The sequence below is a fragment of the Ovis aries genome, chromosome 1 (assembly GCF_016772045.2).
Source record: "Ovis aries strain OAR_USU_Benz2616 breed Rambouillet chromosome 1, ARS-UI_Ramb_v3.0, whole genome shotgun sequence".
Lineage (NCBI taxonomy): Eukaryota > Metazoa > Chordata > Mammalia > Artiodactyla > Bovidae > Ovis > Ovis aries.
The window spans coordinates 119,971,746-119,998,530 of NC_056054.1; the positions used below are offsets into that span (position 1 = coordinate 119,971,746).

Genomic DNA, 26,785 nt, shown 5'->3' on the forward strand with positions numbered 1-26,785 from the left:
GCTATCTGCTTTACTTATGGTAATGTATATGACTGAGTGCTGTTCTCTCAAATCATCCCGCTCTCTCCTTCCCCCACCGTCCCAAAGTCTGTTCTTTAGTTTCATGTCTCCTTTGCTGCTCTGCATATAGGATCGTCAGTACTATCTTTTTAGATTCCATATATATGTGTTAATATACAATATTTGTCTTTCTCTTTCTGACTTACTTCACTCTGTATAATAAATAGGCTCTAGGTTCATCCACCTCATTAGAACTGACTCAAATGCCTTCTTTCTTATAGCTGAGTAATATTCCTTTATGTATATGTACCACAGTTTCCTTATCCATTCATCTCTCAGTGGATATCTAGGTTGCTTCCATGTCCTAGCTGTTTAAATAGTGCTGCGTGAACACTGCGGTGCATGTATCTTTTTCAGTTCTGGTTTCCTCAGGGCATACACCCATTAGGGGGACCGCTGTGTTATATGGTGGTTTTATTCCTAGTTTTTACGGAATCTCCATACTGTTTTCCACAGTGGCTGTATCAGTTTGCATTCCCACCAGCAGTGTGAGAGGATTCCCTTTTATCCATATCCTCTCCAGCATTTATTGTTTGTAGACTTTTTGGCGATGGCCTCATGAGATTCTTTACTTCTCTAGTGTGATTAATGATGATTCTTCTGATTGGGCACTTGCAAAATAAGTCAGTGATGCTTCAAGGCCCTTTTCTTGCCTCAGACTCTCCAGGAAAAAACATAAGTTCAGCATCTCTTAAATGCAACTTTTTATCGATATTGTTACCAATATTAATATCTCTATCATCTATCTACTGGGTTGGGATATATGCCTGATTTCCAAATCTTCGCGTGGACTTGTGTCCCTCAGGATTTATAAAAAGGGAGACCCTTGGTGCTGTGCCTTAGAAGGAAGGAAAGATGAGGTAAAGTCAGAGATTATGTATTTAGTTAACTTCCTCATAGGGTCCAGTTAGGTATAATTCTTGGTAAAACAGAGTCCCAGAGTGAGTGAGAGCAGGAACCCATACAAATATAACATGGGAAAACAGAGTCAGAGGCATTCTGTTGCTTCCCATAAACATGTTATTAATGTGGAACATGTATCCTATAGATGCAAAATTAAACACACAGATTTACCCAGCAGAGTTCAAAGAATTGTTTAAATTTGTAATAACTTCGCGCTGATATCTTTTGCCAGACTAGAAGTAAGGGATATAATCTATAGAAAGTAGAGCATCGTCAGGAAGACACCTAGACGCTCTTTCCTTTGAAGAGCAATTCTGCTTATGCTCAAAACATCCTTGCCATGTGCGTGATGCATGCTTACATACCCTCAGCCTTAATATTAAGAGTATGCTGGGAACTTTCCCAGTGGTCCACTGGTTAAGAATCTGCCTTCCGATGCAGGGGATGAGGGTTGGGGCCCTGGCTGAGGACCTACGATCCTACATGCCTCGGGATAGCTAAACCTGCACGCTGCAGCTACATGTGCCACACAGAGAGTCCATGCGCCACAACAAAGACCCAGTGCAGCCAGAAAAATAAGAGAAGGGGCAGTATTTCTGGTTAATGCTACATTTTAGCTAATCAATTTATACCTACATATCAATCTGATCATAGTTAGTTCCAGAATGTTCAGTTACTGAAATAGGATGCTTTAACCCCTAGATGTTGGTGCACAGTTAATAAGATGAGTAGGATGCTCCTCATTTTTATGGATTTTCAAGAGAAGTAAAATCAAGCCCAAAATACCAAAGGTGGCTTTTCTGGTCCATGGAGTTAGGATCCCTGTGTCTAAAACTGAGCTCAACTTTTCTACCCAATGTTCCCATCTCTGCTAGTTGTATTTGGGTATGTATTTTCTTCTAGGGACCTGATTTTTTTTTTTTTAATCTTGTGTTTTGTTGGTGGGGTTTTTGTCCTTCCCTCCCCGATCCATAGCTTCTTCCCTTCCACTGTTCGCACTCAACCAAGAAATAAGAACATGTGCTGGATCTTCCTACTTTGTATCTGGCATCTAGATTTTTGTTAACCTTCCTGCTTCTCTGCTCTCCATTACATGATAAAAACTCTGCCAGGGCTGGTGCAGTAACACCCCTGGGTATTCCTCCACTTCATATCATCCATCTTTCAAGCCACCCCTGCAGTCCACCAGGTGCCTCATCTTAAAACACTTCTTTCACCTCATCACTGCCCTCTTTAGAATCCTCATGTTTCCCACTGCGAACAGTTCTTGTCTGGAATTCAAAACTCCTCACAACTGAGTTCCAGCCCCACTTCTGTTCTCCTATGTGATCTCCTTCAGTCTAGTGTTTTTCCACTTCTTAGCTCTTACCATTTAAGTTCTGCCCCATCTTCACATTCTGATCTGTCTAAATACCTCTTTTGACCTTTTAGCTAGTTTTTTTTTTTTTTTTTTTTTTTTTTGGCCGTGCCACAAGGCGTTTGGGATCTTAGTTCCCTGACCAGGGATTAAAACTGTGCTCTCTGCACTGGAAGCGTTGAGTCTTAACCACTCAACCACTGGACCCCCAGGGAAGTCCTCCCTTTTTAGCTGTCCTTAAAACTCCCTGCCCACATTATCTTGGCCACTCCTGTGAAAGAGTGTGCCTTACTAGAACAGTTTTACTCTTCATTATCTTGAATGGAAGCATTTTAAGGGTAGAGACCTATCTTACACTTTTGATGTCCCTCAGGATGTTATCTGGAGAAGGCAATGGCACCCCACTCCAGTACTCTTGCCTGGAACATCCCATGCATGGATGGAGGAGCCTGGTAGGCTGCAGTCCACAGGGTCGCGAAGAGTCAGACACGACTGAGCGACTTCAGTTTCACTTTTCACTTTCATGCGTTGGAGAAGGAAACGGCAACGCACTCCAGTGTTCTTGCCTGGAGAATCCCAGGGACGGGGGAGCCGGGTGGGCTGCCGTCTATGGGGTCGCACAGAGTTGGACACGACTGAAGCGACTTAGCAGCAGCAGCAGGATGTTATCACTGGCTTTTACTTGATAAATGTTGGTTGATAAGGAGATCTGATTTCCCTGGTGGCTCAGTTGGTTAAGAGTCTGCCTGCAATGCAGGACGCCTGGGTTCAATCCCTGGGTTGAGAAGATCCCCTGGAGAAGGAAATGGCAACCCACTCCAGTATTCTTGTCTGGAGAATTACATGGACAGAGGAGCCTGGTGGGCTACAATCCATGGGGTCACAAAGAGTCAGATATGGCTGAGTGACTGACTTTCACTTTCAAGGAGATCTAGTCTCTTTTTTTGTATGAGTTTATTTTATTTTATTTTTACCATTTTGTTACTCTTTCTTAGTGGTTTGACCAAATCATTATCAATCATGCAGTTCAGCAAACATATACAGTTCCAGTGATACGCCAAGTGCAGAGAAGCGCAGAGACAAATACAGTTTCAGAGGCATCAGGTGTGATGAGGGAGGGGTTGCAGAGACCCAGCAGTGGGAAAAGGTGTAGTGTAGGTTTTCATTACTGTTTCAGAAATACAGGGCAGGGAATGTCTGTAGATGAGGTAGAGAGGAAGGCAGAGACCAGATGATAGAAAGACTTGCTTGCTAAGCTGAGAGCTTATGGTTTATTTCCTGGTAAAGAAGAGAGGGTGAAGGGCTTGGGCCAGGCAAGATATGATCAGACATGAGAGGCATTAAAATAATAGAAATAGCTTAAGCTTTGAAATCAGAGCTGGCTTTGAATTCTGTCTCTTAAGACCTGTGACCTTGAGTAAGTCACTAAAGTTCTGAGCCTCACTTTGCTCACTTGCAAAATGTCTGGCAGGTGAATCTTACCTTGTAGAGTGGTTATGAGTGTCAGAATGTTATTTTTCATGGTATTTCACATTTCTGTCCATCTTGCAAGCAGAGGCCTTGGCTGCCTTTCTTGTACAGTGACTAGTCTTAGCAGGCTGAGAGGGTATCTCCTTCTGGAGCAGAAGACAGGCTTGCTTACTGTCCACGATAGTAATATGCCTCTCTCTGGGGCAAAGGTCAGATGGGCTTACTGCTCATTATAAAAGATTGGGGTTTTCCAAGCTTGGGGCTCCTCAGCTGTGATGCAGAGCCTCTGTGTGCACAGCATCCACCCTAGTCCCTCCATGCTGTCCTTGTGGACTTTGAGGGGCAGGGGCCACAGATAAAAGCATGCGGCTGGCTGTTTGTAAGTAATAGGGTTCTTTGTGTCCAAGTCTTCTAACAGAAGAACAAAGACTTCCTGTGAGTCTTGTGTTTCTGCCAGTATCTGTGAACCTATGGCTGAGATGCAGAGAGTGTAAAATCTCAGACCCTGCATAGTTCCTGATAAGCATTAGTTTATTTTAAACACAGGGTATATATTTGATAATTTTTTTTTCCAGTAATCATTTAAGCATTATGGAGGATGGATTAGAGGAACTTGAGACCAGTTAAAAGGTCATATAGTCCAAGATAATGAGGACATAAAATCAGGTAGTATTGGTGGGAATCAAATAGAAGAGAGAAACTTAGGAGATAGAATTGACAGGTTTGGGAGACTAACTGAATGGGAAGAAAGATGAATCAATGATAATTCCAAAATGTATGGTTTGGGAGACTGGCATGCTGCCATCAGTCAAGATGTTGCAGGTAGAAGCAGATTGTAGGAGAAGGTGGCAACGGGAGGGTGGGGACAGCTAAGCCAAAGTAAGCAGGTGGTTGGATTAGGAGTCTAGAGCTCCAGAGAGTACTATGGATGAGAGAGAGATTAAGAAGTTAACAAAATGTAGTAGGAATGGGTGAGATTTCAGCTTCTCTAAAAGATTCTGAAAATGTTGTGTTTGGATTGCTAGTACAGCTCAGTGGTTGACTAATGCTGATTGCCACCCCCAACCCTACAATGTCCCCATCGGTGAATAAGAACAAAGACATCAGGCCTCCAGCAGAGCCGTGTAGATTGGAGCCACATATGAAAATAGATCCCCACCCTCCAGGCCTGGCCTTATTTTCAGGGGACTGGGTTTGAGAAAGTTGCTTTGAGAAATGAGTTCCTTTGCTGAAAGCAGGTCTGCAGGGAGAATGAGACTGCAAAGACACAGGGCTGAAGGCTGAGCCTGCAAATGTGGATGAGACTGTTTTGGGTTGTCTGGGCTGTGTTCCTTTCACATATCCATGACTTTTCTGTAGGAAACAAATAAGTAAAATGGGGTAACCCACCAGACTAACTGATCTGTGATATTTCGGCTTCTTTTTCTTGCTGCCCTCGTGTATCTTAATGGTAAGCTTTGTAAATTAAGAATGAAACTTTTGGATTCACTGGGCTCAATCATGGTGTCCGTCAGAGCGTTGGCTTTGAAGAATCAGGTGGTCCTGACTTTGAATCTACCACCTGTTAATTATTGTGACCTTGAGCAAATGGCTTCTTTGAGTCTCAATCTCCTTCTTTATAAAAATATGGCTGGTAATTGCTACATCACAGGAGTATTGAGAGGATTAGAGATAGTGTACAAGTTCATTTCTTCAACTGAAAGAGGATTGGGCTCCATGATTTCTAAACCCCTGTCTGGCTTGGGTCCCGTTGCTTAAGATTTGGCATTTCTTTTATCGTCACATCTTGATGATGTGGCATTTCTTTCTGGATGCAGTCTTTTTTCCATGTCCTTCCTCCACAGTCTTGACTGGAGCTCCTCAAATGAAGTCTTTTTTAAAAAGAACCCTTCACTGTATGCCTATACTAGTGTTTAGAACTTCTGCCTTTGAGAATAGCTCATGTGTTCTTTTTTCTAATTGCAGTTTTTCCACTACTCCCAAGGGCAAGTGTATGCTGGGAATTATCCACCATTTAAGGACAGAATCAGCTGGGCTGGAGACCTTGACAAGAAAGATGCGTCAATCAACATAGAAAATATGCAGTTTATACACAATGGCACCTACATCTGTGATGTCAAAAACCCTCCGGACATTGTTGCCCAGCCAGGACACATTAGGCTTTATGTTGTAGAGAAAGGTACTTCCTTGAATATTTTTGCAGTAGTGATACAGTCCCCTTAAGAGTGATGTTTCAGGATGTGTTTGAAAGGGGTATTTCTGCCTTAGTTATGATCCCTGTGTCCATGGACTGTGGCTCTACGAAACATCCATGGGGGTCAGGGAACTCATTCCAACTGGAGTGTTCAATTTCTCCATCTATATACCTACTGTCTGGAGCATATGGATCAGATTCCAGGAGTATGAATTTTTCATTGTTAGTTAGAACTAAGACCAAATTCATTATAGTTACATGTGGTGGGTAGTGGAAAAGGAGATTAGTATTATTTTAATATTCTGACTTCCCTGGTGGCTCAGACAGTAAAGTGTCTGCCTACAATGCAGGACACCCGGGTTTGATCCCTGGGTTGGGAAGATCCTCTGGAGAAGGCAGTGGCAACCCACTCCAGTGTTCTTGCCTGGAAAATCCCATGGATGGAGGAGCCTGGTGGACTATAGTCCGTGGGGTCGCAAAGAGTCGGACAATGACTCAGCAACTTCACACACACAATATTCTCCAGGAGAAAGTTTTAACATTGGCAGAAACAGTATAGCTGTTTCTTCACCTTTTTTTGGAGAGTAAGCCAGGAAATGCAGGTTCTGGATCTCATTTTGAGACAAAGTCTGCTTTGTTGGAGAATAGATTGAGGTAAATTCACATACCCAGCTTTTCTTTGAATTAGAGCATTGAGAGGGATTTTATATATATATAAATGTGTTGAGTTCTGAAGCTCATTCTTTATCAGGTTAATGTTCATATGTCACCAGTTAGGTATTAGAATATCATAATTTGGATAATAAAAGAGTGTGTGGTAATTGCTAAAGGAAGACACTTGTTTATTAACTTGATATGATTTCATTTCTTCTCTCTATAGCGATGTACCTTAAACATATTTTGTTGTTCTTTCTCTCTAGAGATTTTGCCCGCATTTCCAGTTTGGGTAGTGGTGGGTATAGTTACTGCTGTGGTCCTAGGTCTCACTCTGCTTATCGCCGTGATTCTGGCTGTCCTCTATAGAAGGAGAAACCCTAAACAGGATTACACTGGGTAAGAAGCTCTGCTTTCGAGGGGAAAGTTGGACGGAAGGACTCAAAATTTGTGAAAACTTCTATATGTTGTATGGAAAAAGAATGGTGAAGAATTAGCTGCTGTTAACTTTCATGTCGGAACTGAGCTGTCTCCTTAAAAGGTGTTTTGTGTGGGCGAGCAGGGATCAAGGGACTGCCATTAAACGTGGAATGTGATGCTAATACCTGTTTCAGTTTCTTTCTTAGGTTTGGTGAAGTGGACTGCTCTGTAGTCTGTGCTCTCTGAGTACCTTCCACTCTGAGATTAGTATTATTAAGCCACAGATCTCTTGCTCCAGTATGAGTTTAATTTGGTCTCTTGGTAATAATCTTACAAGGCTCTTCTTTTCAATTAGGTAAATGTAATAGTCATAACAATGCCTGGGGAGAGTGTGCTGGTACCTGATGTGATGATGCAGGACTTTTCCTGTTTGTAGTTTTATAAGTAGTTTATGACTTGTTCTTGAATGCATGGCTAGACTCATCCAAGGGGGATAATAAGAGTTGAACACCAAAATATACCAGCAGTAAAGAAAAGTAGACTTTCTTTTTGCTTGTGGCTTCTCAAAGATAACACATTTGAGCAGAGGATGCATGTCTAACTGAAGGACCCTCTCTTTTTGCCACTCCAGCTGGACAGCTAGCCCATATAAGCTCTGTAGAACTTGTGTGGTAAGACTGAGAGTGAGGCTGGGTTTCAGCTGATGGAGCACGGGCTGCATCCCAAGTGCACGAAGGGACTGTGATCTGAGAGGGTTGCATGCCCTGAACTCCTTGGCTGGTGGATGGTAGGACCTCTTTCTTTGGGCTCTGCTGCTTTACTTTTTAGGAGTGCTGTGTTTTAAGGAGTTTGAGTGTTCAAATTCAGATATCACTTGCTTGGAATGTTTCTGTTTGCTGACCGTACTCGCTCCCTTGCATGGTGAGTAATTTATGATGAAATATAACCAGAACATTCGTTTTCAACATGAAACTAATCTGGGTGGTGACATGCCAATCTTAGTTCATGCTTTTGGGTTAATGAAAGCACTGAAAAGTGTGCCTTAGAATCTTGCATGGCGTCATGAATGCTGCTATTCTTCTTACTTGTTTTTTTTCCCTCCTCCCCTGCCTTTTCTACCTTGGTGTGCCAAGATCAGGTCCTGCTTGTCTTCCACTTCTTAAGAAAAGCTGACATAGACGACACACTGGGACTATAACAGGGCTGGGTCTTCTCTTCCACTCCCACTAGACACATGGTAACCAATCACACTGGCTGTTGCTGTTAATACTCCTGTGTGTGTACTCAGCCCATCTCCCTTGTTGACAACTAACCGTCTATCTCTGAGCTAACCCAACAGCTATCATGGTTTGTCCACAAATATGTCCTGTGTCTGTATTAGAAACATGTTGAGTGTACCATCCCAGTGAAATTGGGTTGTCAGGTTTTATGGTCATCTGAACATATATGTTCCTCATGTAAGATGCCTGTGTGTGTGTGTTAGTTTTTTTTTAATACTTGAATTGTATTATTACTGAGTTAGACCCTCTTTGTGTTAGAATACTCAAACCATTTTGGTTTGGGCTGTATAGCCTCCTGGTTCAGAGAAAGCACAGTTTGCAGAATGCTTTGTATGATTTGAGCTTAATAACGACCCTTTAAGTGATTCTCTCCATACTTCTAAGATTTTTAAAAAATACATCATAAAGGATTTTAGCTCTGCTGAAAACACATCCCATCAAGGAATCTGTAATGAGTTACCTCTTGGCATCAATTCTCCCTGGTTTATTTAAGAGACAGGCTTTGCTGTTGAAAACCCCCTGTGCCCCTGAAAAAGTTCAGCCCGTGTGATTTGGCATTCCACAGTTTCTTATGATCCGTGACTTCCTGGATTTTCTTTGGTTTGGTTGCGGAATTGGTGAGGAAACAAACAATGGGGACCCAGGGAATCAAAGGCGTGAGATGAACCAAGACTACAAGCCTGGATCTGTATCTGTCATTTTGGAAGCACATTCAGAAGAGGTTTGCCTTTGATGATCACAAAAGCGAATTGCTATCAAAAGGTATAGCTTGCTCCTTTAAACCTGTATGCCAAAGGAGGATTGATAGCAGGGGAAAAACCCAAAGCAGCCAAAGGGTAAATGTATATTATAGCCAGAATCCCACTCAGCATGTACCATTGTTGTAAACTGGGGCAAGCTGGTCATCCCACACTGGTTTCTTTTCCTCCCCTGGAGTAGCATCACTGGCTTGGAAGAATTAGTGTCAGGGGTAAAAATTAGTTTCAAGAAATGTGATTGTTTTGATTCTCATTGTTTCGTTTTGTTTTTATATATCTGCTACTTCATCTTGTCATCACTTGCATTTCTATATTTTATGTTTCCATTTTAATTATTTTTTTTTTACATTTGTTCTCCAAATTGCCAACTTATCAGCTGCAATACATCAGAGAATGTGTCACCAGTTAAGCAGGTTTCACAGAAGTCTCCCTCCGACACAGAGGGTCTAGTAAAGAGCCTGCCTTCTGGATCTCACCAGGTAACAGCTGATTGCGGTCTGTCCACTTACCGTGCTCTGCAGTTTGATGCTGTGCCGTGTTCTGGGATGTGGAAAAGAATAAGCTCTCACTAAAAGAAAGAATAAGCTTTCACTAAGCTGTGAAAGAGTGAAACAGAAAGACAGGGCAAGAGAAGCAGAGAAGAACATAGGGGTTGCTTTAGGAGGAACACAAGAAAGTATGTGGAAAAGAATCTGACTTGAGTAAAGGTTTCCACCAAACCGCCACTAACAGATTGGCTCAAGAAAATTAGGAGATGACTGTCAGATATAAACACTTCTTCCCTAGTTGCTCAAAGAATTAAAGCTAGTGAACTAGATTCTATATTGAGGTGTACCTTAAGCCATGAAATTCACAGGAGTAAGTTGATTTTGGTATTGATAGTAAAACAGAAAAGTTATTTTGTATGAATTCTTTAGAAGAAATAGAAAGTAAGCAGTTACTTGAATAATTAGTAGGCTTGATGAACAAGGAAAGTCTGGTTTCTCCTTTTTGTAGAAAGTACAGAGAAGAAATAACTTTTATTTGGAACTAGCATGGAATCTAGCATTGTGGTTAGTATCGTGTTTTATTCATGCTGATGTAACTATGATTGTGGCATGGCAGAAATTCCAGAGCTTAGTACTGATTCTGTTCTTCTGGGATAGAAAGTGTTAGAAGGAATGTGGCCAGTTATAACTTTGCTCTGAGGAGGAGGGATTAGGGATGTAGTGGGGTGGGTGGATTTAAGAGGAAGTAAAGAAAAGGATAACAGTGTTTTGTGGAAGAATTACCCCACAGTCTTAGACTGGAGTTGTCATATGTGGTGAGGACACGGAGGCGTTGTGATGTTAAATTATTAAAAGCACAGAGCAGTTAGCAACAGAATTGGGGCTCGAACCTTAGATTTCTAGGCAGCGTATATTCTGTCACAGCATCAGGACCTTACTTATTCCTAGTCTGTCTGTTCATCTCTCTCATTCTTTTTATCTGTGTGTCTTTCTGTCCCTCTCTCTCTCAGTTTACATAGTATGCCTCAGATACCTAATTCACTAATTTGGATTGTGAATAGGAATAAGGTTGTGAATAAAGGCATTAAAGTTACAGGTAGACATTATACCTAAAGAAGCCTTGAAAACTTTTGCTTCTGCCCTTGAAATGCTGTAGAGGGTGTTCTCCTATTGAAAACAAACTGGGGGTAGGGGAAGAAAGAAAGAATTCTCTACACTGGGAAACAGGCTGTTCAGTACCATGATTCCTGAGAGAGGGGAATAAAGGGCAGCCCCGTGATCGTCCCGGCTTCCTCAGGCATCTTCCAGACTGCGGTACTAAGGGCAGACAGAAACGGCTCAGCTGTCCCACTGAGCTGGGGAGGCCAGGGTGGCTAGGATTTACGAGGCACCGCACCAGAGAAGAAGAAAGAGTGTAGAGAGAAGACGCGTTGGGATCTGGAGTGGGTCCCCTTGAGCCTTTGCTAAATACAGATTTGTAGATGCGTGGGCGACACATCCTGGTGGCCGGAGGAAGAACTGCCTGGAAAGCAGTAGGTTGTACAGTGCCCTGAAACTTACCCAGGACCGGAAATAGTTTGTGTTCTCAAACGCAGAGCGGAGAGAGCTCATTATGTTCAGGGTATTGGTTGGAGTTCTCAGAATGGTCACACCTTAGCTGCATAAGATCTTTGTGATGCCATGGACTATAGCCCTCTTGGCTCCTCTGTCCATGGGATTTCCAAGGCAAGAATACTGGAGTAGGGAAAAAAAAATACTGGAGTGGGTTGTCACTTCCTTCTCCGGGGAATCTTCCCGACCCAGGGATTGAACCCATGTCTCTTGCATTGGCAGCAGATTCTTTACCACTGAGCCATCGGGGTAATGGGACTAAATTAGCACCTTGGTAGTAGGGCTAAATCAGTACCAGATTATGGATGCTATGGACCCACCATAAAAAGGAAGCGTTTAAAGAATAAAACTAATCTAAAAGTAATTTAGATGCACACCAACACAAAATCCAGTCTTTACAACAATATAGCAAAATCCAAGCATCTAAAGAAGTATATAGATATATAAAGTATATGTACAAAAAAGTGTATATGTATATACGTGTGTGTGTGTATAGCTGAATCACTTTGCTGTGCACTTGAAACTAACACAGTATTGTAAATTAACTATGCTTCAAGTTTTTAAAAAGACAAACACCAAAAAACAAAATCCAACACCTGCCACCGAAAAATTCCCAACGTCTGACTGGCTGTGTGTATGTGCTACACCCCTTCAGGCATGTCTGACTCTTTGCAACCCTATGGACTGTAGCCCATCAGGCTTCTCTGTCCATGGGATTCTCTAGGCAGGAATATTGGAGTGGGTTTAGATGACCTCCTCCAGGGGATCTTCCTAATCCAGGGATCAAACCTGCATCTCTTATGACCCCTGCATTGGCAGGTGGGTTCTTTGCCACTAGCACCACCTGGGAAACCTACCCCAATACAGAGGTTTTTGGTGTTTAAAAAAAAAAAAAATTCACAATGTCTGACATCAGTCAAAAATTACCAAGCATACAAAGAAGGGGGAATATAAAACATATAGTCAAGAGAAAAGTCAACCAATAGGAGCAAACCCAGAAGTGGCATAGGTCATAGAATTCAAGGACCTTAAAATAAATATTAGAAACCTTAAAAATAAACTTAAGGTTGTAAGGGAAACCTTAACATAATACGGAGAGAAATGGAAATATAAAAAAGACCAAAATGGAAGAAACTTCTAGAAATGAAAAAAAAACATTGGATGGCATAAATGACAGATTAGACACTATGGAAGAAAAATTCAGTAAACTTGAAGAAGCAATCTAAACTAACCAAAACAAAGCATGAAAGGAACACTGGGAGACATGAACAGAACTACAGTAGTAAGCTAGCAGACAATATTAAGCAACCTGATTGGAGGCTGAGAAGGAAAGGGAAGTAAAAAGAAATTTTAAGAAATAGTAGCTAAACACTTTCCATTCTAGTAGCTGTTTTAAAATTTTTATTTACTCTTTTTTTTTTTTTTTTTTTGGTTGTGCTGAATCTTTGTTGCTGCACGTGGGCTTTCTCTAGCTGTGGCTGTTTTAAGCAGGGGCTACTCTTTGTTACGGTGCCGGCGCTGCTTAGTCGGCGGCTTCTCTTGTGGGAGAGCACAGGCTGCAGCGCGCATGGGTTTCAGTATTTGCAGCAGGTGGGCTCGCTTGCTCTGCGGCATGTGGAATCTACCCTGACCAGGGCTCGAACTCGTGTTCTCTACATTAGCAGGGGGATTTTTATCCACTGTATCACCAGGCAAGTTTCTCTCTTTGCCATTTTTTCCCTGATATTTATCTTCATATTTCTGAGCAACTTTATTGCTGAATTTAGCCCCTCCCTTCAAGCCCTTCTTCCCAGCATACACTTTCAAGTATATACACGGCCACATGCTTCTTCCCAGTATGGATATGTGGTTAGGTGTTACTTTTCACTGTTACATATACCTGTTTTTGTCACTGTTGTACTGCATACATTTGGTTTTTTGTACAATTTTATTTTGTTTGTCATAGAGCTCATCTTTACTTTGGTTTTTATTTGCTTAGTTTTCTAAGTGCTTATCTATTAATGCACTCCATCTCAAAATTCTCCAGGCAAAAAACTCTGAGCACATTCAGACACATCAGATATTCTGTGGGTTTCATTTTGTTCATGGAGACATGCCAGTTGAAATCTTCTGGCTTTGTTGTGCTTCAGGCTGCTATGTAGGAGTCATCCTGGGCCTCCCCTCCCAAGAAATTTTCTTTCTCTTGCTTCTGTTGGACTTCAAATCCTCACCTTTTTACTTTATTCCCATAGTGTGGTAGAACATATCCTCCATAACTTCTTGAGAAAGGATGCACAGCAGGTACGAATGTTGAGGCTTTGTATGCTAAACAAAATAATGACCTCCAAAAGATGTCCACATTCTAATCCCTGGAACCTGTGGGATATGTTACATTACATGTCAAGATCGTTACCTTACGGATCTTGAGATGGGGAGATTTTCCTGGATTATCCATGTGGGCCAGATGTAATCAGAAGGGTCCTTAGCAGAGGGAAGCAAGAGGGTCCGGGCCAGAGATTTGAAGACTATTCTGGTGGCTTTGAAGATAAAGGAAGGGGTCATAAGCCATGGAATGCAAGCAGCTCCCATAAGCTGGGGAAAGCAAGGAAGCAGATTGTCCCTGGAGCCCCTAGGAGGAAAGCAGCTTTACTGATGCCTTGATTCACCCCAGTGAAACCCATCTCAAACTTTCGACCTCCAAAACTGTAAAATAATATGTTTGTCTTCAGCAGGTCTGAAATTGTTTTTATTCTCCTCCCTCAAGTTTGACTGAGAATCTGGTTGGGTAGGATTCCAGATTGGAAATCATTTTCCTTCAGCATTTTGAGGCATTGCTGATTTTTCTAGCTTCCAACGCCAAGAAGTTGATACTGTCCTGATGCCTCCTCCTTTGTGTAGGGCCAGTTTTATTCTCCTTCCCTTAGAGTCTTTTTTTATCCCTTGTGTTCTGAAATTTTATAAAATTGTGGGATTTTTTCATACATTATACTGGCTACTCAGTGGACTCTTTCAATCTGGAAGCTATGTCCTTCAGTTAGGATATTGTCTTCCATTATTCTCTGGAAACTTTCCTCCTCCATTTTCTTATTCTCTGTTTTAGAAATTCCTATTACGAATTGGATCATTTCCTAGAGCAGTTCTTTCTTATTTTTTCTGTTTTGCAATTTTCTTCTAGAAAATTTCTACAACTTTATCTTCCAACTTTTATTAAATATTTAATTGCTGTTATCTTCCTCTTAATTTTCAAGAACTATTACTTATTCTCAGATTCTAATAGCACATACTTGTTTTCATGAATACATTGTCTTATCTCTCTGTATAATTTTTTCTTGTTTTATATGATTTTTTTTAATGTTTTCTTCTGTTATTGTTTCCTTTGAATTCCCTTTTTTCTCTTATAATTTTTGTCATGTTAGAAGCTTTCCTCAAATGCCCAATGATCCTGGGTTGTCTGTTCACAGTGAAGGCACTCATTAAGTGGACTTAAAAATGAAAGTGTTAGTCGCTCAGTGGTGCCCGACTCTTTCAAGGTCATAGCCTGTAGCCCACCGGGCTCCCCTGTCCGTGGGATCCTCCAGGCAGGAAGACTGGAGTGGCTGCCATTCCTTGGCTGCCCTGTTTCCAGCATCCAGACCCCACCCTGCTGTGCCTGCTGTCCGTGAGTCAGAGCCAGGCTCAGCTCTCTTGTGAGTAAGCTCCTGGGGTTCTGCCCAGTCCTGACTCTGGCATTTTCTGGAGGTTAGTGGGAAGCAGTTCACACACCATCTCAATCTGTACTATCTTTTTTCAGTGTTTGCAGTCGGACCTCAGGTCGGTTTTGAGAGGAGAGCCCCAGTGCTTCCCACAGTTTTGTTCCTGGGTTATTTTCTTTGTGTTCAGTGCAGGTCCCTGAAAGCCTCTTCTCTCTCGTTGTTGTTGTTCAGTTGCCCAGTTGTGTCTAACTCTTTGTGACCCCATGAACTGCAGCACGTCAGGCCTCCCTGTCCATCACCATATCCCACAGTTTGCCCAAATTCATGTTCATTGCACTGGTGATGCCATCCAGCCATCTTATCCTCTGATGCCCTCTTCTCCTTCTGCCCTCAGTCTTTCCCAGCATCAGGGACTTTTCCAGTGAGTCATCTGTGTGCATCAGATGACCAAAATACTGGAGCTTCAGCTTCAGCATTAGTCCTTCCAGTGAGTATTCAGGGTTGATCTCCCTTAAGATTGACTGGTTTGATCTCCTTGATGTCCAAGTGACTTTCAGGAATCTTCTCCAGCACCACAGTTTGAAGGCATCAATTCTTTGGTGCCTTTTTTATGGTCCAGCTCTCACAACCATATATGACCACTGGAAAGACCATAGCCTTGACTATACAGACCTTTGTCCACAGAGTAATGTCTCTGCTTTTCAACACACTATCTAGGTTTGTTATCGTTTTCCTGCCAAGAAGCAATCATTTTCTGATTTCATGGCTGCAGTCAGCATGTGCAGTGATTTTGGAGCCCAAGAAGAGGAAATCTGTCACTGCTTCCACCTTTTCCCCTTCTATTTGCCATGCAGTAATGAGAAACGCTGGACTGGAAGAAACACAAGTTGGAATCAAGTTTGCTGGGAGAAATATCAATAACCTCAGATATGCAGATGACACCACCCTTATGGCAGAAAGTGAAGAGGAACTAAGAAGCCTCTTGATGAAAGTGAAAGAGGAGAGTAAAAAGGTTGGCTTAAAGCTCAGCATTCAGAAAACAAAGATCATGGCATCTGATCCCATCATTTCATGGGAAATAGATGGGGAAACAGTGGAAACAGTGTCAGACTTTTATTTTTTGGGCTCTAAAATCACTGCAGATGGTGACTGCAGCCATGAAATTAAAAGATGCTTACTCCTTGGAAGGAAAGTTATGATCAACCTAGATAGCATATTGAAAAGCAGAGACATGCCTTTGCCAACAAAGGTCCGTCTAGTCAAGGCTATGGTTTTTCCAGTGGTCATGTATGGATGTGAGAGTTGGACTGTGAAGAAAGCTGAGTGCCAAAGAATTGATGCTTTTGAACTGTGGTGTTGGAGAAGACTCTTGAGAGTCCCTTGGACTGCAAGGAGATCCAACCAGTCCATTCTGAAGGAGATCAGCCCTGGGATTTCTTTGGAGGGAATGATGCTGAAGCTGAAACTCCAGTACTTTGGCCACCTCATGCGAAGAGTGGAGTCAATGGAAAAGACCCTGATGCTGGGAGGGATTGGGGGCAGGAGGAGAAGGGGACGACTGAGGATGAGATGGCTGGATGGCATCACGGACTCGATGGAGTGAGTCTGAGTGAACTCCAGGAGTTGGTGATGGACAGGGAGGCCTCGCGTGCTGCGGTTCATGGGGTCGCAAGTAGTCGGACATGACTGAGCGACTGAACTGAGCTGAACTGAATGGGGCCGGATGCAGTGATCTTAGTGTTTTTAATATTTAGTCTTCAGCCGGCTCTTTCACTCTCCTCCTTCACCCTCATCAAGAGGCTCTCTAGTTCCTCTTACCTTTCTGCCATTAGAGTGGTATCATCCGCATATCTGAGACTGTTGATGTTTCTCCTGCCTATCTTGATCCTGGCTTGTAACTCACCCAGCCTGGCATTTTTCAAGATGTGCTCAGTGTTCCGATTAAACAGACAGGGTGACGGCAGACAGCCCTGTCGGACTCCTTTCTCGATCTTGAACCAGTCAGTTGTTCCATACAGGGTTCTAACTGTTGCTTCTTGACCTGCATGCAGGCTTCTCAGGAGACACGTAAGAAGGTCTGGTACTCCCATCTCTGAGAGCTTTCCACAGTTTGTCATGATCCACACAATCAAAGGCTTTAGCGAAGTTGATGAAACAGAGATAGATGTTTTCTGAAATTCCCTTGCTTTCTCTATAATCCAGTGAATGTTGGCAATTTGATCTCTAGTTTCTCTTCTTTTTCTAAACCCAGCCTGGACATCTGGGAGTTCTTGGTTTGCATAATGCTGAACATGTTGCAAGTCAGGGTTTCTGTTAAGTGACATTACCTGGAGTAGCCTTTGTCTTACTTGGTTATTTTTAATCAAGTAATAATGTATCTTTTATTTTACAGTTGTACAACTTGTTAAGTATATTTTCTGCCTTAACCTGATTCTGAAATTTATAAAGCCTTTGCCAGTCAACATGAGACTTGGAACTGTGATTTCCTTGCAGATTTATCTTCCAGTTCTTGTTTTATTTAGGTTTTCATTCAGTGGTCACCTTAAAACGAGGGCTGCTATCCTGGGGTTAAAACATTTGCTTCAAATACTCCACAGAATTCCTAAGCACCAGAGGGCCTCAAGTGACACTGGTGTGTGCTCTTACTCACCATCACGTGGCACCCTCAGTGTGCGTGACAGAAACACCTCTCTGTCTGAGCACCAGAGGAGTTTATAGAAGTTGTTCTCACCAGAATCCTTTTGATATTCTATCTTCCACTTGTTCGGACTGAAGCAGAAAAGGTTTCTGTTTGGAGAAAACTGGCTTGACCTAATATGTTCATCTTATTAGGGAATTTATGAGATTAAATACTTTTTATAAATTGAACGTAACCAAACGTAGCAGTTGTTTTGACAACCTGATCTTTCCATTGTATGTATCACTTCCACACACATCTAAGCGCTCAGCATATATGCAATGTTAGCTGAACGTGGGAAACGCAGGGATGATTATCATCTGGCCTGCCCTACAGAACCTCAGAGGCTCCTGGGTTGTTGGGATCATCTTCAAGCTTTTCCATGATATGGAGAATTTTTTTATGTGTACATCCTAACAAACAACCTTGAGGAAATCTTCATATTTATTAGATAGACATCTTAGTGTATTAAGGGTTAGTCATGTGTTACAAACCAGTATTGACTCTTGGGTCCAGCTAATGGTGTAAACTTGCAGGGAATTATTTTACTTCAGCATTTGTTCCCTTAATCTTTGAAATAATGGGTCAGGGCAAGTTGATGTCTAAACACCTTCTTATTAAATAATGGGTTAGGGCAAGTTGACGTCTAAAGACCTTCTCATTTTTCCTTTGCTAATTATAAGGGTTCATGGTACACTGCGGGCTTCCCTGGTGGCTCAGACAGTAGAGAATCCACCTGCAATACAGGACACCTGGGTTCAATCCCTGGGTTGGGAAGAGCCCCTGAGAAGGGACTGGCTACCGGCTCCAGTGTTCTTGCCTGGAGGATTACATGGACAGAGGAGCCTGGGAGGCTTCAGTCCATGGGGTTGCAAAGAGTCAGACACAACTGAGTGGCTAACACACACACATACAAGCAAACACGGCATACTGTGCCTTATGAGGACAGGTTTAGGCAGTCACTGCCCACGTACTGCAGTCAGATGTGTGAAATGGACACGTGACAGGAATATTTGCAAACTATCCCTTAGTACTTTCTTCCAATGGTTCTATCAGGACATGTTCCTTGATCAGCAAAACCTTCCATTTTCTACCTGCAGGCATCACCTGAGAGTCTAATAGCATTAGTCATTACTGTTTGAGTGAATAAATAACTCCATGTTATTTTATCAAAAGAGAAACAATACTAGTGCTCCAGGAAGGAAATTTACAAAAGATGAAAACATAATAGCCAGGCAGGGCATTAATTGTGCTATATTACTCATCTGTCTTTGGCCACTATTTTTGTTATAATTGGAAGATTAGCAACAGAAGACCTGACTAAAAGTTCCTTTAACAGTAAGAGATTTGTTAACTCACAAGCGACCCCAGAGCAGGGTACCTCTGTGTTCATTAGTTTAGTAATCCAGTAGTGTCCTTAAGGCGCAAGTTCTTTCCATCTTATTCTTTCATCCTCTGGGCACATTGTTCTCAGGCGCCTTCCCTCAACCTCAAAATGACTGCCATGCTTTGAGGCAGCTCATGAAAAAAGGCACTTGTAGGAAGAGCTGAATCTCCTCCCAGGAGGAAGGAGGAGATTTTATTATGAAGGAAAATTACCAGAAGCCCCCCAGCAAACTTCTTCTAGTTCCCTTGGGCAGAGTGGGTCACATGCTGATGCCTCTTGCCAGTCTTGTGCTAGGGGGCAGCAGTTATAACTGACTTTACCCCTGGGGGCAGGAGAGGTGAAACTGAAAGTCACTCAGTCCTGTTTGACTCTTTGCAACCTAATGGACACAGTCCATGGAATTCTCCAGGCAAGAATACTGGAGTGGGTAGCCTTTCCCTTTCCCAGGGGATCTTCCCAAACCCAGGGATTGAACCTAGAGATTGAACCTAGGGCTCCCGCATTGCAGGCAGATTCTTTACCAGCTGAGGCACAAGGGAAGGAGGGTGGAGTCAAATTACCTGAGTGAAGGGAGTGAACACCAGAACCAAATTAGGGCTCTTGGACTTGCCTGGTGGTCCAGTGGTTAAGAAACCGCTTTCCAGTACAAGGGACATAGGTTCAATCCCTGGTCCGAGAGGATCCCACATACCACAGAGTGGCTAAGCGCTTGTGCCACAACTACTGAGCCTGCGCTCTTGTGCCCACCAGCTGCGACCACTGGAACCCATGCACCTAAAGGAGCCGCCACAGAGAAAATCCTGCTCCCCGCAGCTATGGAACAGCCCCTGCTCGCTGCAGCTCGAAGAAGCCTGCTCGTGGCAATGAAGACTCAGCACAGCCAAAAATAAAGTTGGTTTCCAAATTAATTAAAAAAAAAAAAAAAGGCAGGGGGGACTCTTCCCGCAAACAAAGTGGGAAGTTGGGTTGGGAAGGGTGTCAGGTAGGCACAACTTAAGAGTTTGGAGTATCTTTCTTTGTAAAGCTTAGTTTTGAATGACATTGATTTCAAATAATCTTTGTGTGTATATCTTTGGGACAATTGGTTTTCTAGATTCTTTTCTGGAAACAATGCTTTGTATACAAAAGGCAAGTGGGAATTCCCTAGCGGTCCAGTGGTTAGGATTTCAAGCTTCTGCTGCAGAGGACACAGGTTTGATCCCTGGTCGGGGAACTAAGATCCCACAAACCACATGGCACAGCCAAAGCCAACAGGAGGCAAGTATTTTTGGAGGACAGTGAGTGGGAAAGTTATGTTTGTGTCAACTTTAGTCTATAGATGTGTAAGGTCTCCAGAAGTACAACACGTGTATTGTCTCCTGTAGTTCTCACGGCGGTCCTGTGTAAGTTCCTTCACTATCCCTATTTTACTTGTGAAGAAACCAAGGCTGAGCTAGGTTTAGTCACTTGCTCAAGGTCAGTAGTTACTGCCAGAGCTGGTATTAGACCCAGATCCGTGTGGCTCTTAAGACATAGACTTATCCTGTCCTGCCTATATCCAGTTCTTTTCAACTTTGTTTTGATAATTAGTTTCATTTATGTCAAAGAATGTCACAACACACACTGTTTCACGTCTGTATTTGGTGATGTGAAATAAGTACTGAAAATGTGTTTTGTGAACAGTCAGTGAGCATGTGGTTAAAGCAAATCTGTGTTAGGGTGTCAAGGGTGATTCCTCTAATGCCCAAAGGACCAGATTCAGATTCTAAAGGGCTATAGAGGCTATGGAGAGTGTAATTCCTGAATTACACATATTAAGAAATTAATATGTGTTCAGAGATAGGTATCCTTGCTCTTCCATAACCCTTTCTTCCTGGAGTTTCTCCCTACTCTGTCGCCACTGTGTTTTTATATTAGAATAAATTTCATGCAGGTAGTGTCCAGGGATAATTTCATTTCTAACTGGAACTAAAAGAATAAACCTAGGTCAAGCAATTAGTTTTTTGAAACATTTTTAATAGTAAGGATTATTTGTATAATAAATAGTTGAGGAAAATATGTATGTATGGAGTGATTTTTCACTTGGTTGGTGTAATTCTTTGTGGCAGCACCGAAAAAAAAAAAAAAAATAGAGGATGAGGAAAGGTGTCAGGATGTACAGTACAGCTAGGTTAGCATAGGTGTTATTATTGATACTGTTTTAACTCTCAAACACCCCAAAGTGCATGTTTTAGCAATATAGCTGGTACATTTCCAAGTCCTTGGTTCACTGACCCCTCCTGAAGTCCTCAGTGGTCTTAGCCTAAGAAAACCGTTGACTTCTTGTTAAAGTCCTGAGGCATGTTCCACAGAGACTCAGTGTACCATCAGCTTCCAGATCTCCCTCAGACCAGACCTTAGAGAGCTATTCACAACTGAACTACGTTCACTGGCAGATTCCCAATCCCCCATTCTGGTGAGAATTCCTCCAGATCCATTATTTCATGCACCTTTCATGCACCTACAGTCTGCCAGGGGCTGTTCTAGGCATTTAACAAAGCCGCTGGCTGAAGAGCTCCTAAGGGGGAAAGAGGGAGGACGTTAGGAAGCAATTTGGAGAAACAAACCCATCAGTAGGAAGGGGCTCCTTTTATCCTTCTGTGTTTTCCCAGTTCCTTTTGACAAACTGTTGTGTCCTTGTGCCGTGAAAGACCATGTCTTTCATGAAAGACCTCCCTAGTTTCTTACTATTTACTGACTGATTCAGAGGTTATTCTGTTATTTTCCTTTGTTGCTTTCTCCGTTCTCTCTCTTTCCCACTCACACAGTGTATCGGTTACCTATTGCTAGGTAATAAATCACCGTAGATAATGACTTGAACAACATTTGTTTGTTTAACTTTTTATTTTTTAGAACCACATTTAACTTGCAGCTTTCTGAGATGAATATAGAGGGTTTCAGTTTGATTCAGTATTAGCAGCATGATCTGTTGCGTTACCCATGACAGCCCTGAAAAGTATCACACGCTGACCAAACACAAAGTGACCTTGCTTGACTTATTTGATTGGTAACAGTGGTGTACTTTTAATTGTATTTGTATAACAGTGTGTTCATGATAAAAATGATTGCTGTATTTTGAATACTGTCAGACATTGCTTAAGTTTTAGTTGTAGATATCATCTAATTCTTACAACAGTCTTGAGAGAGATAATACTATTGCTAGTGCCATGTTAGAGATGAAGACAGTAATGCTTGGGGGGTTAAGAACACGCCTGGCGTGAGGCCCCACGGCTGGTGCTCAGCAGTGCTCCTGCCGTGCTCAGGACGTTCAGACTGCAGCTCTGCTGGCGTTCAGATGGGTCTAGCCCTCGGCTGTCACTGTGTAAGTCTTCTTTCAGGAGCACCATTGCATAGCTCGGTTTATCCCTTCTCTGGAAGCTGGAGTGCCTGAACTCCGCAGGATCCCACGCTACGCATTAAGGGATGCTGCCTGTAGGACTCCTAGATGGGAGTGAGGATGTTTATTTTATTTTATTCAGTTATTTCTTATAAAGTAGACTTTATTTCTTAGGGCAGTGTTAAGTCTACAGAAAAATCTAGCAGAAAGTAAAGAGGTCCTATGTACTCCTTCCTCTCTAAAGTTTCCCTGATTGTTAACAACTTGGATGGTTGCGGTACCTTTGTGACGATTGATGAATTAATACAGAGAACTTTCTAATTCACTAAAGTCCACAGTTTGTAATACGGCTCACTCTCTGTGTTGTGCATTTCTGTCATGTATCTACCATTCTAGATTCATATAGAAGTTTCAAGAGTGTTTATTTTAAACCACGGGCTTCTGGCTACTGATCTTATGACTTCAAAATTGAAAACTTAAGCACAGTAGTAGACTATTCAAGGAGAGATTCCCTGAATTGGGACAATTGCCTTTGGGTTATATTAAACTTCTTTTTATCTCTAAAGAAGGCTATTTTGTGGTAGTTGCTGTTGTTTACAGTTTTAGAATCTCTGGGTTGGAAGGGACTCTGAGAGTTGTGCAGTACAGCCAGCTGTCTCATACTTGAACCCTTGGTCCTCCCAAGAGTCAAGACTCGCTCTACCCGAGGCAGCCTTGCCTTGCTGTCCTGGTGGGACCCTGCCAGCCCTCTTCCTTACTGCTGAGGGTGAGAGGAGGGCCTCTTCTAGTCCATCTAGGGCTTTTCCTTGTAAGTCTGTAGATGTGGCTTTGGGGTTATTTTAAATTTGAAAACAGGAAAAATGTTTACCTGATCTTAGATATCAAAGAAGCAGTATATGGGTTATAGTTAGACTAAAAGAATCATACTAGAAGTAGGCATGTGGAAGAATATAGGAAGTTTTTTTTTTAAGTACCTATTTGTGTAAAATGATCAGTTCAAAATTGATTGTATTTTCGAGTGGCACTGCATATGTTGATTTCTTGTATCATTCTTAAAGTCATGATTTCAGCGGGTCTTGGGTTGGCAGAAGGGTCCATCTTTGTCCTTGAGACTCTGATGCCAGTTACAAGAGTTGAGGAATTCTGTGACAGGTATTTAAGGGTAACTCTTGAGAAGGAATATTATATTGTTATAGATATTTTAAAACAGATACAAAAGTAGACAGAATAGTATAACAAATCTCTGTGTACCGTCTTGAACAGTTACCAAGTATACCCAATCTTGTTTTAAAGTCAGTCCTGGACATACTGTTTCTAAGAAGAATATGTTCCTGAAGACATTCAAAAGGGGGGACTCTTTGCTCTGAAACCCTAACAATATCACATTAATCATCGCTTCTGTCCCTGCACTTCACAAGGCCACCAGGTTTTCCATACCTCTAATTCTGCTTCTCTTCCCCAGGGCCCAGTCATATACGCGCAGCTAGACCACTCTGGCGGACACCACAGCGACAGGATTAACAAGTCAGAGTCTGTGGTGTACGCAGACATTCGGAAAAATTGAGAAGACCGCGATCATACCCTAAGCAATAAGCAAATCCAAACTGGACTCTTGTGCAGAAAATGTGGCCCATAAGTATGTGTGGCCTTGGAAACCAAAACGTGGAGAAGCACATGTCTAGTCATAGAGGGAGAAAAAGATGTGTATAAATGTTCTATTTAATCTTCCTGGTGCAAGGAGCCAGTGTTGCATGATTAAGAGACGGTATGATTCTATGTGTATATAAATTGTCTTGCTGGTTTTGTACTTCCCATCAGGATCATTTACAGTTGAGAAAATTCGGACACATTCCTGTCACCATCGTTTAGATGTGGTTTGCCTTAATGGGGAAAGTAGCAGATCTTTTAGTATTCTGATAGACATGGCCTTTTAATATAAGGGCTTAACCCACCTTTGTGTGTACTGTAGTTGGAGAGTGGAGATGCTATGATGGAAGCATGTTCAGGATGGCCTTTAGCCCAGGGTATATCGCCTATTTGGCAGTTGTTTTTAGAAAGCATCCATTTGCTATGCCACTTGAAGACTATGTGATTTTTGTTGCTATTTTCCTCTCTAAAATACAGGGCAGTTTTCTGCTTTCAGTGTTGTGTAGACTATAAAATTACACCCTGTAGCATATCATCTCAATTTGTGGATTCATCATAGCAAGATTAGCAAAGGATCAGTGCCAGAAGTCATCTCTTTCTAAGTACTTTTACATCCATACCATAATCAATACATAATTGAAATCGAGAACCCGGACTGGCTTGAGGAGTAGTACTATTTGGAGAGCAAAAGGTATGGTATGTTCTTTGCTGAAGTCCTTTGTGCTTGTAACAAGTCCCCGTATAGCTTAAGGAGCAGAATTTCTTTTCTTTTCTAAGTAGCCAGAAATGGAATAATTAGATTGCCAGTCTCTGGTATGGCAGAGCTCTCTCTAGAGAATCATTATAAAGCTTCAGTCATTTTCCAGCAGCCTGGCTCCTATAATAGTAGCTTCAAGGCCTTTGAGGTTAAAGACAGTTAGATCTGTAAAGAATTTTCTTCATTTAAAATTGAAAATACTGATGATATAGTCCCAGAACGCATTGGGGTAAGTGGGTGTGACAGGTAATGTTAGTTTTCATCTCATTTAGTTTGAGGTCCCCTAAGAGCTGCTTCCTTTTTTCTTCCTGTCTTGTTCTCTTTGTGAGAGACTTTGAAGGCCAAGCTCTAAGGAAATAAAGAGTAATTTAGATTTGAAGATGTCTAGGAGGTGGTTACACAGAGAAAAAGTGTACGCGCTACAAACAAACTCTGCCCCATATGTGCAGTCTTTTATTTTCTGAGAGACTGCTGTTAATCCCATGGTGCTCCAGCTCCCATTCTGTTGACATATATGTCAGCAGGACTGGGTTTTGTCATCGCACGTGCCTGCCATCTCTGAGCCTGGCGTGTCTGGTCTGTGCTGCACGCTGGAGGAAGGCCTTTTGGCTCTGCTGCCTGTCCCTCCTTTGTGCCCACAGGCCCCATGCGGAAGAGGAATGAAGAACACTCGCCCTGAGCAGTTCTGCAAAGTCACCAGCTTTGCCTTGTACCCTGGGCTTCTCTAACTCCACGGTGAAAACTCCAGAACCTTTAGGAGACCTTTTTGTGTAGGGGGAGTGGGGGCAGTGGGTGGGGGGGGTATGCGGGTGTTCAGACGTCCGCATTCTTCAGGCCGCCAGGATGAGGACACTCCTGGTGAGCCCTCCCACTGTGAGAATTGTACAGCCATCCAAGATTTCAAGGAATAAGAAAATACGCTGTGGAGAGACCAAGTGTATGCATTGATGTGTGTAATTTTCTTAGTCATTTTTTTTTTTTTAACGGAGAAAAGAGGATTCTCCTTTTCCTCCTTTCTCAGCAGGTCCAATGAATCTACTATGTATGGAACATTCCTAACACCTCCTGAGAGCAAGAGCCCTATTTTTCTGCATGTTTGTGAAGCTCCCACCCAGAGCACCAGCTATCACTTCTGTTAGCACGGCTGTGAGCCTCCTCTCCCCGCCTCCACCGGGCAAGGGTCCCGGCTTCCCACTCTGGGTCTGTGACTGACTGGCCTGCAGGCAGCTGCTCACACTGGGGTGGAGCACTTCAGGGTTGGGGCTTTTTCTGAAACTCTGCATACCACCTCCTATGGATCTTTTGGCCCTTTCTCCTGGGTCCCAACATCCTCATCCCTGGACACAGACGACAACAGTGGAGCTGCTTCCAGATGGCAGACTGAGTCTCAGCTTTTCATGTCTGATTCTCAGCAGAATGAGGCCTCCTAAGACTGCACGTGGTTCTTCTAAGGGGGTACCTGCAAGGGATTACTTGACATTTAAATTTCCTCTCTGTAGTTTTTGAATGGAACTGTATTCAGCCAGGTAAAAACCCCATCATGTTCATTAATTTTTCAGTTGTTTTATGAATATTTTAATACATCTTTTTCAATTACTGGATTGTGTTGTGTGCTCAATTTAGATCAAGTGAAGAAGAGATCAAAGCCCTTTCCTTAATCTCTCTCCAGCCACACAGGCTTCTTCTTCAGGAATGCCCCCCATGTGCCTACCTCAGGCCCTTTGCACCTTCAGCCTAGAATACACCTTCTGCACATTTGTGTGGTTTGCTCCTTCACTTCCTTTAAGTGTCTGCTCACATATCACCTTCTCAGAGAGACCTTCTGTGATATGTAAAAAAGCAACCTCGACCACCCCTGGCTCTCTCTAAGCCCTTAACCCTGCTGTTTTTCTCCCTGTCAAACCATACATGTGTTGATCTGTTTTCCCTACCAGAACGTAAGCACTAAGAGGCCAGAATTTTGCTGTTTTGTTCACTGTTCCATCTTTAGTGTGTAGTACATTATCTGGCAGTTAGCAATTGCTCGATAAATATTGACTAGATGGATGATGGATAGATGGATTTATCTATTCAACAAATCTATATCCTATCATATG

The 26,785-nt window shown here is 42.5% G+C and overlaps 1 protein-coding gene across 2 annotated transcripts in view; it reads left to right on the top strand.

The window, feature by feature from the left end:
- Positions 1-26,285, top strand: part of MPZL1 (myelin protein zero like 1) — an 87,554-nt gene extending 61,269 nt beyond the window's left edge. The window contains exons 3-6 of one of the 2 annotated variants that reach the window (XM_004002734.5): positions 5,756-5,969; positions 6,905-7,037; positions 9,473-9,575; positions 23,748-26,285. In XM_004002734.5, the coding sequence (XP_004002783.1) occupies positions 5,756-5,969; positions 6,905-7,037; positions 9,473-9,575; positions 23,748-23,849 (552 nt within the window). In that variant the 3' untranslated portion in view covers positions 23,850-26,285. Of the gene's footprint in view, positions 1-5,755; positions 5,970-6,904; positions 7,038-9,472; positions 9,576-19,680; positions 19,822-23,747 lie in introns of those variants that run through there. The other variant, XM_060403584.1, reaches the window with a different exon arrangement.
- The last annotated feature ends 500 nt before the right edge of the window (positions 26,286-26,785 follow it).